This window comes from Dromiciops gliroides, chromosome 1 (assembly GCF_019393635.1).
Source record: "Dromiciops gliroides isolate mDroGli1 chromosome 1, mDroGli1.pri, whole genome shotgun sequence".
Classification (NCBI taxonomy): domain Eukaryota; kingdom Metazoa; phylum Chordata; class Mammalia; order Microbiotheria; family Microbiotheriidae; genus Dromiciops; species Dromiciops gliroides.
In genome coordinates this window covers 69,553,832-69,573,776 of record NC_057861.1, presented here as the reverse complement: position 1 = coordinate 69,573,776, position 19,945 = coordinate 69,553,832, and the positions used below count along the sequence as shown (strand labels likewise).

The 19,945-nt window shown below is 47.4% G+C and overlaps 2 protein-coding genes across 3 annotated transcripts in view; one reads left to right on the top strand and one right to left on the bottom strand.

Annotated features, from left to right (window-relative positions):
* Positions 1–11,606, top strand: part of TECR (trans-2,3-enoyl-CoA reductase) — a 37,580-nt gene extending 25,974 nt beyond the window's left edge. For both annotated transcript variants that reach the window (XM_043976166.1, XM_043976164.1), the window contains 12 exons: positions 3,968–4,018; positions 6,020–6,071; positions 6,888–6,932; positions 7,112–7,215; positions 7,306–7,421; positions 7,903–8,008; positions 9,783–9,855; positions 9,960–10,003; positions 10,134–10,191; positions 10,478–10,566; positions 10,907–10,952; positions 11,239–11,606. In XM_043976166.1, coding sequence (XP_043832101.1) covers positions 3,968–4,018; positions 6,020–6,071; positions 6,888–6,932; positions 7,112–7,215; positions 7,306–7,421; positions 7,903–8,008; positions 9,783–9,855; positions 9,960–10,003; positions 10,134–10,191; positions 10,478–10,566; positions 10,907–10,952; positions 11,239–11,366 — 912 coding nt within the window. In that variant the 3' untranslated portion in view covers positions 11,367–11,606. The remainder of the gene's footprint in view (positions 1–3,967; positions 4,019–6,019; positions 6,072–6,887; positions 6,933–7,111; positions 7,216–7,305; positions 7,422–7,902; positions 8,009–9,782; positions 9,856–9,959; positions 10,004–10,133; positions 10,192–10,477; positions 10,567–10,906; positions 10,953–11,238) is intronic.
* Positions 11,607–12,136: 530 nt separating this feature from the next.
* Positions 12,137–16,821, bottom strand: NDUFB7 (NADH:ubiquinone oxidoreductase subunit B7). The gene is made up of 3 exons (XM_043976168.1): positions 16,611–16,821; positions 13,496–13,664; positions 12,137–12,301 (listed from the first exon to the last, which is right to left on the bottom strand). Exons 1-3 carry the CDS (start codon positions 16,720–16,722, stop codon positions 12,208–12,210), a joined length of 375 nt encoding a protein of 124 aa, XP_043832103.1. The 5' UTR covers positions 16,723–16,821; the 3' UTR covers positions 12,137–12,207.
* Positions 16,822–19,945: the final 3,124 nt, after the last annotated feature.

Genomic DNA, 19,945 nt, shown 5'->3' with positions numbered 1-19,945 from the left:
CTGTCTCTTATGAGTTCCTTCAGCCCTAGCTATCATTCTCTTCACTAAGACCTTCTCACATAATCAATAAACATTTGATATTGTGAGATTAAAATGAATATTAGATCATAAATCTACCGTACTTAACCTTTCCCTTAATTTATCTCCCAGACTAGTAAATAGAAGAAGCTTCTGGTTTTCTAGATAGAGCCTTTATTGTATGGTAGTCACAAGGTGATGTTGATTAGAAGGATAGGAAAGTAGAAATACAATACAAATCGTCTTAAGTCTAGGCTTAGTCTATATTCTGTATAAAACTCACCAAAACCCAAGGCCACCTTTGGGGAGAGAGACCGAGTCAAGCATGTGCTGTTAACCGAGAGCCGGGCCGAGTCAAACTCCAGTCTGCATCTGTCTGTGTAGCGCAGCCAGGAGACCAGCGGAGCAGGAAAAAAGGCCCCACTTCTGTTCTTTCCTTGCCTTTTAAGTTCGCACCCCGGAAGTCGAGTGCTCAGCAGGCAATCTGGTGTGCGTCGCAGGCGGACGGACTGGTGTGCGTAGCTCATGCTGTTGGTCTCCTCCCCAAAAGGGTGGTCCTAAAAAAAAACCTGGCGTCTCTCCATTATCTAACAGACTGTTAAAACTTTTTACCACATTCCCCCCTTTTGTTCCTCAAGAAACAAGATATTTCCTTGACGGAACAGTAAAAATAATATAACTATTGCTAACTAATAATATGTGAACAACAATATAGAAAAGGAAGAGAGGAAAGTTTTGTCCAGAGGGGCGATTTTTTTGTCCTCATGAACTGACACTTTGACATTAGTCTTGCAAAGGGAGAGCCTCTGCAGAGAGTACATGTTACAGATAGTGTATATTATAACAGAAAGGAGATAGTAAAAACTAACAAAACATATAAAGTCTCTGAGTTCTCTTGTCTTCTTGAAGTGGTAAGATGTCATCAGGAGGAAACTGGATTCTGGACTCTGGTCTGGATTCTAGTCTGGAAAAACTGGATTCTGGACTCTGATCTGGAAAGCTGGATTCTCTTCTTTAACTGTTTGAATTGCTGTATTTTTACTAAACCTTAGCATAGCATTGTCAATGATCAAATTAATAAATTCCATTACAATATCCAATATCCAATCTATTGCCAAGGCCTGTTAATTTCACTTTTTCGACATCTCTTGAAAACACCCCCTTCTCTCCTCTGACACTGCTACCACTCTGGTGCAGGCCCTCATGAACCCATGCCTGGATTATTACAATAACTGGCTAGTGGGTCTGCCTGCTTTGAGTCTCTCCCCATTCCAGTTCATCCTTCATTCAGCCACTAAAGTGATTTTCTTTGAGCACAGGTCCAGTCATGGTCTTCCTCCCCCAAAACACACATCCCCTTCATTCAGTAAACTGTAGGGGCTTCCTGTTACCTTCAAGATCAAATACATAATGCTATTTCCCATTCAGAACCCTTCATAATCTCCCCCCTCCTAATATTCCAGTCTTAAACCTTACTCCCCAAAACGTACTCTTCAATCCTACTTGCTTTCTGGCTGGTCCATGAACATTCTCTTTTTCCCATTCCAGGAATGCTGTCCTTTCTCTGCTCAGACTGCTGGCTTCCTCTCTGGCTTCCTTTAAGTTCCAGCTAAAAATTCTCCTCCTGCTGGAAGCCTTCCCCTACCCTTTTTAATTCCAGTGCTTTCTCTTTCTTAATTACTGCCTTGTAGATATTTGTTTGCTTGTCATCCCCCCCCCCCATTAGATTGTAAGCTCCTTGAGGACAAGGGATTATCTTTTGCCTCTTTTCAGATCCCCAGAGCTAAATACAGCGCCTGGCTTAATCAGTGTTTATCAATTTGATTGCGACAGGTTCTTAATGATTAGAATGATGGTAGCTAGGGCTGGAGGAACTCATAAGAGAGACAGATCACTGTAAACTGAGAGGGGGTCTCCTGGAAGAGGTCAGACTTGCACTTTGTCTTGAAAGACTAATAGGATTTTGAGAGAAGATGGAAGGAAGGGCCTAGTAGATTGAGGAACTGGTGTGAACAAAGGCATGGAGACAGGAAAGTGTAGGGTGATTTTTGAGGGGAGGCAGTGAAGAGACTGGTATGGTTGGAGTGGAGAGAGAGTATAGGAGGAGAACAGTGCAATAGGAGAGAAGTGGAGTCTGGATGATCAGAAGTTGGGGATGTTGTTCTTCAGGGATTCCTACTCAAATATGAATTGAGCTCTGAAATGCCTTTTTAGACCCTGAGATTGGATCATCAGTTAGGAGGCAGGTTAGGTGCTAGGTGGTGCCAAGCCTTGAGTGCCTGCAGAAAGAGTTGGCCTTTTCCCAGAGACACTGGTGACTTGTTGACATTTTCTGATGAAAGTAGTCTTTATGGTAATTATAAGCTCACATTTATGTAGTGCTTGAGGGTTAACAGAAGAGCTAACTTTACCTATGATAGTCCTGTGAGGTTAGGTAGTGCAAATGATTAATTGCCATTTTTTCACATGAGAAAACTGCCTCAGAGAGGTTAAGTGACTTGACCACAGCCCGACAACTGGTAAATGTCAGAGGTAGGATTCAAACTCAAGTCTTTTTTGACTTTTTGCTATACTCGTATAGCCTTTGACTTTAGACTTGCTTGGTGTTCTCTAAGGAAGGAGATAATGTTTGATTTAAACCTTCCTATTTAGGGTTGATCTGTGTATGACATTTCCTAGTTCTTCCTTATATGTGAAAAGAGTGTGTGTCTGACCTGTGATTGCAGGAATCTGTCACCTTCTTGGGAACATAAATGCTCAAGGAAAATACTCCAAAGTGTCTGTTGGAACTGAAGGGGAAATAGATGCTGTCATCTCAAAGATTCCCAGAATAGCTGGGATTTCTCAGCAGCTGGGAGAGGGTTGGCTCATGCTGCAGCTTCCCACCCCTTGTCTTGCCCTGCAATTTGACTGAATCTTGATCCCACAAGGAGCCATGAAAAAGAGAAGAAACTGGGGTACAAGATTGGCAGAGGCCTGGGGGTGGAGAGCAGGGAATGTGTCAAGTTCCAAGAGTGCTCCAGAGATCATAGGTTTAGAGATCTCCTTGTCCAGCCCGTTGTTTTAGGGATGAAGAAACAGAGAAGTTCAGCAGTTTATTTAGGATATGTAGATAGGAAGTGTCCAAGGTGGGAGGTCCTATTTCACATCTAGCTTTCTTTCCACTGGTGCAAGTGTTGTGCTTGTGCTCCTGATTCTTTATTCTCCCATTTAGCTGGGCAAGGATAGTGCTTTATTCTCCCATTGGCAAGGCAAGGATGGATAGTGCTTTCTAAACTGCCTGACAGCTCAGCCTGGACACAATGGGATCTGCCTTGGCCATACAAAAAGGAGTACGCCTATGGCACATTTGGGTCTCTATGGTACACTGTGCCTTTTCCCACCTGCCCCTTCCCCAAGTTCAAAGGCTACTTTCTCTGGTACCCGTGGGAGGCATAGGAACCATCCCATCATGGGTCCTCTTGGGGGTTCCCTCAAAAAGAGGGCCCTGGAACTTATCCGGGCTTCATTTTATATTTAGCTGGAAACAGTAATGGTCCATGTCTAAGCATGATCAGATTACTTCTGGGAGGAGAGTTGGCAGTGCTGGGATCAGGGACCAGCTCTCTTCCCAGCACCGTGGCAGAATTTGATCAGACTCTAGGGGCTGGGTCATACAGGAGGCATTTCCGAGCAGGAAAGATTGGTTTGGGGGGCTGATTTGAAAAGCTGCTCCGTATCTAGGTTTAGTAGCTGGAGCCACGCCTTAACCCCTTCCCCAATACTTTTGGGAGTGGATCTGCCTAAGAGCACTCCCCAGTGGCAGGGAGTGGAGAGGCTGGACAGCATGGATATAAACCTGGTGGCTCGAGAGGCCAGTCAAGTGATGGTCCCCAGCATAAACAGCCTCCCCCTACCTGCCCCACCAAAAGCCACCAAGAAACCCAAGAAAGCTGTTCTCTTCTTTGAGGTGGAGATTCTGGACGCCAAGACACGGGAGAAGCTGTGTTTCCTAGATAAGGTAAAGATTCCTTTTCCTTGAGTGACTGCTGGGACTTATTTGGTGGGTGTCTTGGGTACCCTGGGTCTGCTGGGCCAGCCCCGCTGCCACATGCTCCTCAGCTCCTTTTCTTGTTTCTCCTACACCCTCTCCCTCACACCCTCCATGCCTGGTCCATAGATTGACTCTTGAAAAGTAAGAGGTCAGTCTCTCAAGGCAGTGGGTGGGGCAGGGGGAGAATCTCATAGGGGGTGCAGTTTGAGTAGAAATATCACTGTGTGCATAGTTCTCATTGTGGAAGTCATGCCACACACCCCTAGGCACAGAAGGGAGCCCTTCACTGAGGTGGCTGCATGGCTGTGGGGGCGGGGAGTGGGGTACAGGTAAGAATTTAAAGCTGGAGAATCTCCGAGATCACCCGGGCCAGTCCCTTCATTTTACAGATGAGGCAAATGGGGACCGAGATGAGTTAAGTGATTTTGTATTTTGTAGCAGAGGCAGAATTTGAACCCTAGTCTTCTGACCCACAGACCCATCATCTTTTCCCTATGCCACATGTGCCTCTCCAGACTGACTTTCCTGCTGCCTTCTACTGTGGGCTTTGTACAGTGTGGGTACTTAATGTTGGTTGACTTCAGTATCCATCAGTGTCACTTAGGGAGTATTTGGTAGGCTGGGCCATTCCTAGTGATGGGTAAAGAGGGACCAGCTAATAGGCTCTCTGCCTCCCACTTTCCCATCTGGAAAATGGGACAGGTCTAAACCCCTACATATGATGGTGTATGAATTGCTTCTGGAGCTCTTTTGAACTCTGGGAAAGAGGATGAGCAGAAAATACAGGTGCTCAGTTCCCTCTTGTCCTTTAAGCCTTGCTTTGGTTTGGTTTATACCTGATCCTTGTCAGGAGGAAGAGGAAATGGTTTCAGTATAGCTTATGGGCTCACACAGTGATCTGGATCTCCTCTAGGAAAACCCCAGCTTCTTGAGCCTCAAAACCCACTTTTTACTTTTCTGTCAGATCTAAGGAGGGCCCATGTCTCCTGAGGTGTTTAGCCCTCCCTATCAGCCTTCACCCAGAGCTTTCACACCTTTAAATCCCTTCTGACAGCCGTGACTTGGACAGATTTTTCCCTGTTGGTCCAAGGTTTTGGGGCTTCTTTGCCAGTCTGATTCCTGTGTGTGGCAAGTCTGCCCCCTGCAGGGGTTTGCTTGGCCACTTACTGCCTGTGCCTCATGTCTTTGAGGCAGACTTTTCTCTTTCTCTTCCTGTAGTAGATAGAATAGTGAGTATAACCTTGCCCAAGGCAAGGAAGGTCTGATGGGAATCTCCCCCTGCCTCCCCTTCTCCCCCAGGCTTCCCACCTCCTCTTAGGCCTTTGTGAGAGGAAGCTGAGTGGAGAAAGCTCTAAAATGACTCCAGTGCCAGAGGGGCTGAGGCAGACCCTGGGATGGGCAATTGAAAGACCTGTCCCCGTTTGCTCTCAGGCTCCCACTGGATCATGGTCTTTGCTGACCCTTTTCTTTTCTTTTCTTTTCTTTTTTTTTTTTTTTTTTTTGGTGAGGCAATTGGGGTTAAGTGACTTGCCCAGGGTCACACAGTAAGTGTTAAGTGTCTGAGGCCGGATTTGAACTCAGGTCCTCCTGACTCCAGGGCCGGTGCTCCATCCACTGCGCCACCTAGCTGCCCTTTGCTGACCCTTAATAGACCGATCGCCATCTTAGAAATGCCATTCCTTGTGATTCCTCCCACTGAACCTTTGCCAATGTACTCTTCTACTCTGCAATAGGCCACCTTCCTGGCAGCAAGTCCCTGGCGGGGGGGCTGGGGTGGTGGCACCAGAAGACATTCCCTTTCCCTGGTTCTCTGCTTCCATCCTTCGCTCCTGCGTAGAGAAACCCCCCTATCTCACCCTTCCCCTGTCCCCCCGCCCCCCAACACACCCAAGAAGAGGTGTGAGATCCTGGCTCCCAGGACTGTCCTTATGCCAGAGCTAACGCTTCCCCTGGTGCACTTCTTCCCAGGTGGAACCCAATGCCACCATTGCCGAGATCAAGAACCTCTTCACAAAATCACGTATGTATCTTGGCCCCAGAGGGGGGCGCTGGGCCTCTCAGGAACCTCACAGAGTAACCGTCAGAGTTGGATGGGGCCAACGTGGTCATCTAGTTCAGACTCCTCATTCTATAGTTGAGGAAAACAAGGCCCCCAAGAGACCACTCCTTCCCTTCTGTAGATGGGAGGCAATGAGTTACAGCTTTGTGGTTTGCTGTTCCTCCTTGGCCTTTCTTAAGCTTTCTTTGTTGGTAGTGCTGGGCTAGATGCTGCCTGCCTTTGGAGCATGGAGGCTAGGCTGCAATAGGAACTAAGAACGGGAGTCAGAGTACACCAATGTCATGGAAAAAGAGCAAAGTAATGAAAGAAAAATGCCAAACCAAAGTCCTCTTGCTGTGAAAATGCTTTTTGCTGTTGGTCGGTGAGAGCTCCCTCCTGTGTTGTTAGTGATATTGCAGTATTATTTCTAAGACATTGTGGTGCGGTAGAACGACATTCATTAAGTAAATTCAGAAATGAATGTATGGATCCTCAAAACCCTTGGTGGTTTGACTTGAAATAATCTACATTTAAGCAAAGGGATAAATTGTTGATGAGGAAAGCATCGGGAGTTGCACAAACAAGGAATAACTCCCGTTTTTTCCTGTTAGGGAAGGTTTCCCTGATATGATGTATCTCTGGAGTTTAAACAACAGAGGGGAGAGAGCTGGGCCGGTTGGCTGGGGTGGCACGTGTGGTGCCATGATAAAGTTTGGGGGGCCACCTTAAGGCCGTGTTCCCTGAGGTGAGGGATGACCAGAACAGGGTCTTCTATCTTCTCTGCTTCTTTCTCCCTAGATCCCCAGTGGTACGCTGCCCGGCAGTCCCTGCGGCTGGATCCCAGTGAGTAAACACTTGTGGGAAACCCATCTTCTTCCTCTGCCCTCACACTGAGGACTCAAACTTCCCGACTCAGAAGTACCTTTTGGGCAGACGTCTCATCCAGTAGTCCTGACGAGTCATCCTCCTGGGTCCCCCTCTCCCCTTCTTTACTTTCCCTCTTTTCCCCTTTTTTCATACAGAGGGTAAGTCCTTGAAGGATGAGGACATTCTGCAGAACCTGCCTGTGGGGACCACAGCCACGCTTTACTTCCGGGATCTGGGAGCCCAGATCAGCTGGGTGACGGTGAGATCCATGCTCTTTCCCCTTGGAGGCCCTGCCCCCAATGTGGCCCTCTTCCCTTCCCTCCCTTTACTTCTGTCCCTTACTGCCCAGGTATTCCTGACAGAGTATGCTGGTCCTCTCCTCATTTACCTACTGTTCTACTTCCGGGTACCCTTCATCTATGGTCACAAGTATGACTTCACGTCTAGCCGGCACACTGTGGTTCAGTGAGTATGACTTTTGGGCAGGGGAGTGGACAAACTCAGGCACATGTTCCTAGCCCTGCCACGTCCTCTTTGTCCCTGGTTCCCTTTCCTCCCTGCCCCAATCACTGGAGGGCTGCAGGAAAGGATCTGGATGAGGGCTTGCTGGGGCAGTTGCACGAAGGGATTCCTGTTCAGTAACAAGTTGGTCTGGGTGATGCCACTGGAGAGGCCATGCAGTGGGGTGGGTTTGGAGTTAGGCTTGGCTTCCAGTCCTGGCTCTCCTGCTTACCGCCACGTTGGGTACTTTGGGGCCAGGCCTCAGTTCCTCATCTGTAAAACGAGGGGCTTGGAGTAGCAATCTCTTAAGATTCTGTCCAGCTCTGATCCCATGATTCTTATGCCTTCCAGTTCTGTGATTTCCTTCTTTATTGTGATTAACAGGGTCTGGGGGTGGAGTGGGGTGGGGTGTGGCAGCCCATGTTCCTCTTTCCTCCTCCTCTAGTCTTGCCTGTATTTGTCACTCATTCCACTACATCAAGCGCTTATTAGAGACGCTGTTTGTTCACCGTTTCTCCCATGGAACAATGCCCCTGCGTAACATCTTCAAGGTTAGTCCTTGGTGGGAAGAGGGAAGAGGGATGGGGATGAGCACTGAGACTGTGTGTACCTTGACTCTGTCTGGCACGAGAGGGCTCCACGTTTTCAGGTGGCCAAAGAGCGACTTGCTGGCCCATGTGAAGGGGCCTTTGTTATGGTCCTGCCGTGTTGGAGTATATCCTCTCAATTGGCTGTGGTCTTACTCAATTTGGTGGCCCAGATGTTGCCCTAAAGTTTCCAGAGATTGCCTGGGCTGCTGATCATGTTCATTCAAGGCTGAGGTTTCATTGTGAACCTTGACAGAACTTTAATCTAGGAGGAGCCTGCCCATACCCCTCTCCACACTTGAGGCAGCATTGTTTTACTACCCCTTGGATCCTATTGTTGGAGATGATGAGGCCATCAATTATGCTGCCTGCTTCCTTCTCTTCACACTGTTGTACTGACTTCCCTGGGCTTTGGGCCAGTATGGGATTTATTAGAGGGGCTGCATTAATGCAATATAAGGTAGTTGAGTCAGGAGAGATGTAGTTTTAATCTTGGCTCTGACATACATTAGCTGTGGGACCCTCAGGAAATCACAGTCTCTTTAGCTCTTGGCTTCATCTATAAAATGTCAATAATTCTTGAAACTCTCAACCTCACAGGGATGTTGTAAAGAAAATGTGCTTAAAATCTTAAAATGCCACATAATTGTGAGCATTATTTTAATTTTTTGAGAAAGAAGCAGTATGGTGTAATTAATTTTACAGGTACAAGATGGGGGAGGCATGTTTGGGTAAGAGCCTGTCTGAAATAGAGCAGGGGATTTAGTGCATTTTAAACTCAATAGGAGCCAACAATTTGTTGTCCTTGTTGCTGTTGTTCAGTCATCTGATCATGTCTGACTCTTTGTGACCCCACTTGGGATTTTTTTTGGACAAAGATACAGGAGTGGTTTTCCATGTCCTTTTCCAGCTCATTTTACAGATGAGGAAAACTGAGGCAAATAGTGACTCGCCCAGGGTGAGGCCAGATTTTTTCAACTCAGGAAGATGCATCCTCCTGACTTCAGGCCTGGCTCTCCAGCCACTGTGTCACCTGGCTGCCCTATTGGGCTGATGTGGTAGCCAAAAGCTATCGTAATCTTGGATTGCATTAGCCAAAGCATAACTTTCGAAAATGAGGTGATAGTCCCATTTATACTCCCATTGGTCACCCATCAAGTAGAATATTGTGCAACCAGCACAGACCTGGACCTTGAATATGAAAAATGAGTTGAAGGGATAGGGGCTGTTTAGATTTAGATTGGAGAGAAGACTTAGGGGGTATGTGGTACGTATCTTCACTTATGTGAGGGGTTGTCATGTGGAAGAGGACTCGGACTGGTTTTGTTTAGCTTCATAGGGAAAACCAGGAGTGAGCAATGGGGGAGAAAGCAAAGGGGCATCGTGTCAGAGAATCCTCAGAGAGAGTTGGAGTGAGGGCTGTGCCTGGGTGTGCTAGGGGCACCTTTCCACAGGCTGCATGAGCACATTGTTGTGTACATTGGATCGGGCACTGGGGCTCGTGGAAATAGCCAAGTGGCTCCTGACCTCTGGCAGGCACTAAAAGTCTGGATGCAGAGGGCGGGTGGCAATTCTGGCACTAGCTGCGTGACAAAGCCCTTCTCTAAAGTGTTGACTTTCTCACAACAGATGTGAGGGAGGTAGCATAAGATTTATCAGCCCTATTTTGTAGATGACTTTAGCCTTCTTTATAGAATTGAGGTTCCAAGGGTTCTCACCCATTTCTCTCTGTTTTCAGAACTGTACCTACTACTGGGGCTTTGCTGCCTGGATGGCCTATTATATCAACCACCCTCTCTATACTCCCCCAAGTGAGTGGTTCCATCCCTGCTCTGTCCCCGGGGACCCTTGGGGATCTGCTGGTCCCTTCCGCTGACATTCACTCTCTTTTTCCCTCTTCTCTTCTCCCCCATAGCATATGGGAGTCAACAGGTGAAACTAGCACTTGGCATTTTTGTGGTAAGGGGGCCCCTGGGTGTGTGGAAAATGGTCTGGAGTGTGTTTAGGGTGGGGGTAGGGGGTGTGTGGGACCCATCTGGAGGGGGTTGTTTGGAGGCTGGGACCACGTCTAATTATGTCCCTCTCCCAGCTCTGCCAGCTCGGTAACTTCTCCATTCACATCGCCCTGAGGAATCTGCGCCCAGCAGGTGAGTGCTGGAGGTCACAGCAAACGGGGATGTGCTGGTCATGCCTTAGTAGGTGCTTGCTAAGTTTACCAGGTTGTGTTTGTTGGGGCTGAGCCTAGTTAAGAGAATGTGAGTGGCATCCGTTACTACCTTTGTGATCTTAGACAAATCCTATAACCTCTGTGGGCCTTTTTCCCACATCTATAAAATAAGTGGAGCTAGACTAGATCTCTAAGGGCCCTTCAAGTTCTAAATCTCTAGGACTGAGTATGCATAATGGTGATGTGATTCACCTATTCTCTTATAGGTTCCAAGACCCGGAAGATACCTTATCCAACCAAGAACCCCTTTACATGGCTCTTCCTGCTAGTGTCATGTCCCAATTACACATATGAGGTGAGCGCCGCCCCCCCCCCCCCCCCCCAGCCTGCTAACTCTTTGGAGCCCTAGGCTTTGTACTATAGAATGGGGCATCTCAAAGGTCCCTGGATTGGGGAGGCATGTGAGGTCACTAAATCAGGAACAGTGTCCATTCCCTTTCTCCTGTGTAGCCTTAATTAAGCCAAGATTTTCTGGCTTGTGCTAGAAATCAAGAGCTCCAGGTTATTCGATCATTTTGGAGGGTGGGCAGGTCTGTAAAGGTCACGGTCCTGTTCCAGCTAGCCTACACCTGGAGGGGTTTGTGTTGGGCAGGGATACCAGACCATAACTGTGCCCTGACCTTTTTCTTCCATAGGTGGGGTCCTGGATTGGGTTTGCCATCATGACCCAGTGCCTCCCAGGTGAGACAACCAACTTTGTCTTTGTACCCCTTGGATAAACTCAGGCTGGGCCTGGGAAGCTTTGGCATTTGGGTCTTTGCACTCACTCCAGCAAGGTAGAAAGCACTGGATCTAGGAGTCAAAGGACTTGCTGCTCCTTGGTGTTATTGGTAGCTGCTTCTCTTGGCCAGTTTCCTCATCTATGAAATGAAGGGGCTGACTCTAAGTCCCAAGATAACTAAAGGGCCTTTCGGTAGCACTGGAAGCAGGGAATTCACCCTCTTACCTCTCCTCTTCTTCTCCACAGTGGCTCTCTTCTCCCTTGTGGGCTTCATCCAAATGACCATCTGGGCCAAAGGAAAACATCGAAGCTACCTGAAAGAATTCCGGGATTACCCCCCGCTGCGCTCTCCCATCATCCCCTTCCTTCTCTAAACTGCCCTCTCAGTGGCCTCTCCCCTTTGTGATGATCACTGGGCAGCTTCTCAGCCCCTGCTTTTGGGCCCTCCTCTTCCCCTGCCATTGACCGGGGGCCAGTTCAGCTGTTGCCTGGGCAGAGGGCTTGGCCCTCTCCTTGTTTCCTGACTGAAACAACATGGGCTCTGCAGAAGGGATACCGGCCTTAGGTGGTTGTGTTTTCTGGCTACAGGAATAAAACACATTCTGATTCCAGGAGCGCTGGGTGATTTCTTTGGTGGCATACACTATGGAAGGGGCTGGATAGGAGTCTAAGCAGAAGCCCAAACAAACTTAGTGCATTATACTTTAATAGCTTCATTAATCACTGTGGGTACTTACATACACCTACTCTCGTGTGACTGCAGTCTCTATCATTTACATAAATTGTACACAGAAGCCTCATGCAGCATGCTAAAGGCCCTGGAGAATAATCATCACGTTGCCTACCCAGCTTGAGGAAGTTAAGAGGAGACACATGTGGGTGCTGGCTGGGAAGCTCCTCTAATGGTATAGCTGAGAGCAGAGAAACCTTGTGCAACTGCACTAGGGAGAGTTCAGGCTTCGGGGCCATCCATACCCTCTGAGGCTATCCTCTGCCTCCTCCGAAAAGGTCTTGGGCACCAGAGGGAGCCCGATGGGGAGGAGAGAGGTAAGGGTAGGGGCTAGTCAGGGAAGACCCGGGGAGGCTCCCAGTATTCAGATGGGTGGTGCTTTTGATGGCAAACATAGGCCTTTGAGTGGGCCTGGAAGGTCAAAACTGTTTATTTATCCAGCTGGTACATGGTTATGGGGATAGAGCTGGGTTTTATAACTGTGGCTATTGTGGCTCTGAAGATTCACTCTTGGCCCGCCGCTTCCGTCGTTCCAGCAAACGCCGCTCCCGCTCAAACTCTTTCATGCGGCCCACGTAGCTAGGGGAAAGATGGGAATGGGTCAGGCTTTTCATCATTGGGGCTCCTCCACCTTCAGGCCCAGGAATTGCCAGTGCCCCCAACTGACCTGTTAATACCGCCCCCCACTTCTGACTCCCCGCCCCCTCCCTTTGGGCCTGTTAAGCAGCAGCAACAGGTCTCTATTACGTGGGCTAACTTGGGGATCAGTTCATAGTCTTCAGAGTTGGGTTGGCAGTGTCTTCCTATCCATCTCCGGGCATGTGTTCTGTGTGTTGGGGGGAGGGCAATCAATCATGTCACTTTATAAGCTACATTTGCTAGGAATGGAGAACGATGGATGGGGTTGTACCATTCCCAAGGTTTTCCCAATCTCTTCTGCCTAGCCTTGACTTCCTCATGTTTGGGACCTGTATCTCCAATTATCTCCTGGAAATCTCCTCTAGGACCCTGCCAAGGCTTCAACTTAGCATGGGCAAAGCTGAGTTCTGTTAACCCCATCCTGGGACTCGAAGCATTGGTTATTTCTGATTTATTTGTATTCACTAATTTCCATCCGCACTACCAACCCCTTTAGCTCAGGCCTCACTCTGTTCATCTAAGCTATTGAGAAAGTTTCCACCATAACTGGTCTTCCCACCTCCAGTGCAATGCCTCTTCAACACATACTACCAGTCACCTTCCTAAGTCACAGCAGTGATCCTACTGCTGCTCTGTGCAGGAAGGGCTCCCATTAGTCCTCAAATTCAAATCTATGAGTCTGGCAACTGGGGTCCTTCACAGTCTGGTTCCCACTTCCTTTTTCAGCTTCATCTACTACTCCCTCTGCCTGAACAAGTTGATTTCAATGATTCCCCTCTCCCCCTAAATACATGATTCATGATATTCTTTCTGACGGGAGACAAGAGGTTGTGTAGGGACGGGGGCAGCTAGCCAGGGATTTACTCCTGGTGCTCAGTGTGGACTATCAGGGTTTTTTGAGGGTGGGGAAAGGAAGTAGGAAGGATAGAGGAGCAGTCTGCTTAGTGTATGGTGGGATAGGTAGAAAGAGGCTGTACTCATGGTGCTTGGGGTGTGTGGGAGTGAGTTGGGCCTTTGTTTCCAGCATGTGCAGTGTGGAGGGGTGGGGAGGAACAGTAGATAGGATAGGCTGGACTGAGGGACTTGTGGGAGATCTGGGAGGTGGGCCTGGGGTATAACGGTGATGAAACTTACTCCTGGTGCTCACAGAGGTCCCAGACGTGCTTCTCATGGCCACAGGCCAGGAAATTGGGAAAGCTGTCCCGCTTACACTTGAGGAATCGGATGAGATGGTGTGCGCAGTAATCTCGATGGTGCAGCATCAGCTGTGCATCATTCATTTCCTTCTGTGTGGCCACCATCACTACCCAATGGAGAATCAAAACAAGGGCTTTAGCTTGGGGTCTTGCCCCAATCTCTCATTTCCCCCCTTTTCCTCCAGGGAACCTCCCTGACTATTGCTGCCCATACACCAATCCTCTCCCTTCCTTGGAATAACCAACTGGAATGTGCCCCGCTGCAAAGAAAGTGAGAAGAACTGCTCTATACCTGGTTCTGAGCAACAAGAAGGAATAAGCTGTGGAAGCAGAAATGATGGGAACTTAGTGGGGAAAAGAATCAGTCAGAAGGCAGAAAAACCAGAAATCACTAGATGTTCTCCAGATGTTGCGAAAACAGATTTTAAAAGAGATCTGAGGAAGGACAGAGTATTAAAATATAAACAATTTTGAGGGGGGAAGCAGCTAGGTGGAGCAGTGGATAAAGCACTAGCCCTGGATTCAGGAGGACCTGAGTTCAAGTCCAGCCTCAGACACTTGACACTTACTAGCTGTGTGACCCTGGGCAGGTCACTTAACCCTCATAGCCCTGCAAAAACAAACAAACAAACAAACAAAAAGAAACAAAACACAACAAAAAAGGAATGTACAGAAGACAGAATCAAGGACAGGGAATGGATGAATAAAGAAAATGGTATAGTACCCTAAGAACAGTGTCATTAATGGTAAAGCCCAGAATGTACTAGTTTGTCCTTTCTTATTGAAGAGGACCATGACAGATGTCATGACTTGCAGTGAATTGGATTTAAGTGAGGGAGGGCTGTGCAAGGTCACCAACCTCACTCTCCTGCAGAGCCATCTGGGTCTAGTGGCAAGATAAACATTAGAATGACTGGAGATGGCCCTGGATGTTTTAAAGGCAATTCGGGTTAAGTGACTTGCCCAGTGTCACACAGCTAGTAAAGTGTCTGAGGTAACATTTGAACTCAGGTCCTCATGACTCCAGGGCCAGTGCTTTATCCACTGGGGCCATCTACCTGCCCCATGGAATATACTTGAGGCTGGTAATGGTAAAGATAGCAAAAGAGAGCTTTCAAAAATTTCAAAAATTAGTGGAGAGGAATATTAAAGAAGGTTCATGGGTTGTAGTGGATGGGATGATGACAATTACCATTCCTCAGAACAGACTCAAAATGATTAACAGGGATTTGAAACACGAGACAGAAGAGCAGTAACCAGCTGCCCTCAACGACAAGTTTGTGACACCAGACATAGCCATACTACATCCCAGAATATACAAAACTACCAGCTAAATTCCTGAGCTGTTGTTAGTGAACTTTAAAAGATTCTGGAGGACAGGAGAAGTGCTACAGGATCAAAAGATGTGCAAATGCCATTATTTTCCAAAAAGGAAAAAGGGTAAAACCTGCAAACTTAAGGTGGTAGAAGAATTCTGGAACATATTAAAGGGAATAAAGAATGAAAAGTAACTTCATCTCAAAGGAAAACTTTCAATGCAGTCTACTCAGGTTTGACCTGAGCATTCGACAACACCCTTGTAGAAGAGAGAGACATTAGGTGACACCAGATACTAGGGTTGACTTGGGACTGTATTAAGGGGGTTGATATGAACTTGGAGGGTGGTCTGTAGTGGAATGTTACAAAATACAAGACTGGGAGGGATGGATAATATGTTGGATAACAATCAATGTCCAAAAAGATCCCTACATGTAGGCTGTGTGTGGAAAGACAGAATTGAAAAAAGATCAGTGCAAAAGTTTTATATCTAGATTCAAGACCCCTCAATTTTGTAAGAATATGCCAGAAGAGAATTGCCTAGATAGCATGGGAAAAGTGTGTAGGTTTTAGGAGACTGCAAAATCAATACAAATCAGGAGTGATATAGAAAACAAAAAACAAAACAAAAACCCACACCATACTGCATTAAGAGTAACAGACCCGGTCTCCTATCTGACTGGCTTACTGGGTCTTTTAAACAGGCTACTGTTAAGAGAAGTAAGCAGCTGGCGATATCACAGTAACACTGATTTCTACCCTGGTCAGACCACTTCGGGGTTACTGTGTTCAGTTCTGCTGGCCTTGAAGTCAGGAAGAGCTGACCCATGCCCCTCTTGTGTTCTAGGTCAAGCCACTTAATCCCTATAAATCTAAGTTTCCTTATCTGAAATGAGAACAGTACAAGCCTTTCACCTTTCCTTAAGGTTTGTGTGAGGATCGATCGGATGAGATAATTTATATAAAACACTATATACACGTGAATTATCAAAACCATCCTGGGCAAGTTTTAGGAAAGATAGCGATTAGTCGGAGAGCAACCAGGCCAGGCTGTTTAGTCTGGAAAAGAGAAAGGCGGCTTATACAGAACATTTTAGCTGTCAAATATTTTAATTACTCGCTGGGGGACTCTGGGCAATTCACTTAAAGCTCTGTCTGCCTCAGTTTCCTCAAGTGTAAAATGGGGCTAATAACAGTACTTCCCAGGGTGGTTGTGAGGGGCAAATGAGAGAACTGTAAAAAGCGCTTCGTGAGCACATGGTGCCTGGCACGGAGTTCCCTTCCCCTTCCCCAAGGCCTTCAATAAATAGCCATCCCAGGGAAGATGGGTTGGACCTATTCTTGAGTGTTCTTGAGCAATGGGTGTGGGGTAGCGTACTTCCTAAACACTCTGAACCGTCCAAGAGTGGATCGCAGATTCGGGGCAAGAGACCTTGGAGGTGATGGGGTTCAAGCCCCTCATTTTACAGGGGAAGGCAACTGATCACTAAAGAAGTAAAGAGACTTGCCCAAGGTCACAGAAGTAAGAGCGGCAGAGCCGGGATTTCACGCGGCGGCCTCCCGGCACCCCCTTCCGCCCCCACTATCAGCACCCCCGGCTACTCCAGGACCCCATCTGCACCCCTCCCTCCCCCCTTGCAGGATTCTAGGCCCTTTCTCAGCCGCCCGGCGCCTGCGCACTAGACCACCCCGGTACCCGTCCTCTAGTTTCCCCTAGCTTCAGTCGATGCCCTCACCTCGCTCCTTGCGACCCGAGAAGCCATAATCCGGAGGGAAAGTGGGCATATTCAAAGGGTCGGGCTCCACCTCCGCGTCCCAAAAGTAGCGCCGAGCCAAGTGCGCACCCATTGCTGCTGCCGCTTCTGAGGCCTCAGCCTCAGGTTCAGCCTCAGCTCCCGGGGTCACCTCAGTCTCCCCCCCCCCCCTCCTCCCCGGAAGCAGTAGGCTCCGAAGTACGACTGCTTCCGGGACAGACTGCCCTTGTCCGCCACAGACGATAGAGGCGTGGGGACCAGAGGGCTTTCCGCTTGCGTCCTCTAGCGGACCATTGGGAAGCCTGCAGTTGAGAGTCTCAGGAGAGGCGGGGGCCCAGGACAGGCGTTAGCGCAAGCGCAACAGCAAGGGTTAGTAGTCCCTGCAGGGATGAGGTTTTCTGGCCGGGCGGGGCTGGGCTGCTGAACACAGTATCTTCCTTTTCTTTGGGGGTGGGAGAGACCAGGGCGGGAGAAGCGGGGACTGAGAAAGATTGAGACAGGGAGATTGGCCCTCTAGCCTAGTATTTCAATTAGACAGACATTTATTAAGCCCCTACTGTGTGCGTGGTTTTGGGTAAGCTGCTAGGGATACACTGAAACAGTCCCTGCTTTCCATCAGCTTGCCTCGCTCAGCAAACCCACCAGTACGTAAACAAGGACTCAATAAATCATCAAGCATTTAAAGGCTTATACTATATATACACATATACATATATACACACACATACATACATATATATATATATATATACATATACACACACACACACACACACACACACACACACACATATATATATATATATATATATATATATATATATATATGCTAGGCACTATGCTATCTGTTGAGGGTTGAAACGGTCTCTGCCCTGCTTATGTTCCATCAGGGGACGCCAAATGATAATTATTATCAGGGGTTTTGTGAAACTCAAATGAGATGTAAAGCACTTTACAAACCTTAAAGCAGTATGTAAAGGCCAGTTATTTTCATTAGCCTCCAAGTTCCAGACCTCCAGTCTGGTGATGAATTCATTCCCTGAGCATTCTACTGCACTCCTGGGGAGCTCAAGCAATGTTTATAGAACAATTCAGGGATATGCTAGTAAATGTTTAACACCTGGGCTCTCTAGCTAGTGTGTGTGTGTGTGTGTGTGTGTGTGTGCTCAGCTATTATACTACTGAGATTATAGATGTAGAGCCACTTTTCACGGAGGAAGGGGGTTTGGGGACACTATGTACAAGTGGGGATACTATGTATAAAAGGAAGTATTTACAAAAAAATATAAGTACCTAGAATATTATACAATGACATTTTACATAGATGGTGCCCATGGTGTTTGAAAAAAAAATCTCAGACAACAGGAAAGACAGAGTATGGTAGAAACAGCCTTGGATTTGGGTAACTGTACCAGATTGAAATTTGAATCCCAACTCCAAATTTAGAGGGTTGGATTAGGTGATATTCTTTTTTTTTTTCTGGGCAATGAGGGTTAAGTGACTTTCCCAGGGTCACACAGCTAGTAAGTGTCAAGTGTCTGCAGCTGGATTTGAACTCAGGTCCTCCTGAATCCAGGGCCACCTAGTTACCCCCACCTATGCTTTAATAAAGCATTTGACAAAGTCATGTTATCCTGTAGGAAAAAATTGAGAGGGAATCTTAACCCTGCTCTTGGAGATGCTGAGGTGGGTTTTGAGCTAGGATGTTCTGAGTTGTAGTAGGGATAAAAGCCGATTAGTAATCTCCTTTAAGTCTGGCACCAATATGGTGAGCTCCTTTTGAGCAATGGGAACACTAGAGATGGGTGAACCCGTCCAGGTCAGGAATGGAGCAAGTTAAAGTTCCTGTGTTCTTCAATAGTGGAATAAAGCCCATCATTAGCTGCTGCTACAGTTTTCCAGCTTGGGCAAAATATAGAGAAATAGTCTCCGCCCCCAAAAAAATAGAAGAAAAGAAAAGAAAAGAAAGCATATGGATTAGACACTAGTACATGTCTTTGGGACTGATTGAATGGACAAAAAGTAGACATTAATGGTTCCATGTCGTATGATATGATTATGGATTTGAGTCAGATTAAACTCTGAGGATGGGGTCTGGAAGGTACCCAGCCCTGCCCCAGTATAGTTCGTTTAGACGTTTATTGCTTGTCAAATTCTCACTGTCTCCTTTAAGTTTTATTACCAATTAACAGTATTTTTACTTCTGCTCAGTCTCCCCACTTGTCAGCTACATATTAGTTTTGTCTGCAATCCATCATGTGTCAGAACCCCAGTCAGTGGGTCAGGGAGTTTGCCCACCAATTCAATACTCGGGACTCAAGAAGAAAGGACGGGGCTCGGCACAGGATGCAGCAATTGAGTTGAGACCAGATGTTAAGTGACATGTCTCTTTTTCTCAGAGCAGAATCCCCTTGGCCCTGGGGTCCCCAACAATGGATTATTCTTTTCTTCCCAACATAACCGAAGATAAATTTTAACCCTGTCATCCTTAACAATGCTGAAGCACCTGAGTGACTCTTCCTGTTATTCAGGTTGAATATCTTTAGAGACAGGGGCCGGGAGAGGGGAGTCAGTGGGAACTGTGAGATCTGAAACATCTGACTGTCACTCCCCTGTTTCCTCTTCCTTTGGTTTGACCTTGTTGCCCCTCCCTTTTTCCCCCTTGCTCCTGGAACACGTATGCATGTCTCCATACATTGATCACGAGCTGAACAGGAACCCTGGGTGAGACAGGATTGGATGTTAGATTGTGAGCTCGACCTAGTGTGCGTGGGGACTTCCCCTTTGACAAACATTCCTATATAAGGTCAAGGCATGTATTATCTGGTGTGGCTCGGGCATTGAGCCTGCCCATTCCTATGGGAATGTAATAAATCTGTCTCTGCTTGACTTGGTGGTCTCCTCGAGTTATTTGGGTAAACTGAGGCAGTTTGCTCCATACAATGTCAACTTGGAAGGGAGTCCCTATAGTACCCCAGGGATATGTGCTAGGTTCTGTGGTGTTTAACACTTGTCATTAATAAAATCTCTCCACCCTTCTTGATTCTGTCCTAGGCCATCTCATCTCCCCTGGCTACAATTTCTTTCCTTTCTATTCTACTTGTTCAGTCATTTCAGTTGCATTGACTCTTTGTGACCCCATTTGGGGTTTTCTTTGCAAAGATACTGGTGATTTGTCATTTTCTTCTCCAGCTCATTTTACAGAAGAGGAAACAGAGACCGAGAGGGTTAAGTGACTTGTCCAGGGTCACACAGTGTTTGAGGCCAGATTTGAACTCAGGAAGAGGAGTCTTCCTGACTCTAGGCCTGGCCCTCTA

What these genes read in the sequence shown, in the direction of transcription:
- NDUFB7 (XM_043976168.1), bottom strand. Translation starts at nt 16,722, where the DNA reads ATGGGTGCGCACTTGGCTCGGCGCTACTTTTGGGACGCGGAGGTGGAG. An exon ending in CTCGGGTCGCAAGGAGCGAG is followed by an intron (nt 13,665 to 16,610) that starts GTGAGGGCATCG and finishes TCCATTGGGTAG; the next exon opens with TGATGGTGGCCACACAGAAG. An exon ending in GACCTCTGTGAGCACCAGGA is followed by an intron (nt 12,302 to 13,495) that starts GTAAGTTTCATC and finishes TCTTTCCCCTAG; the next exon opens with CTACGTGGGCCGCATGAAAG.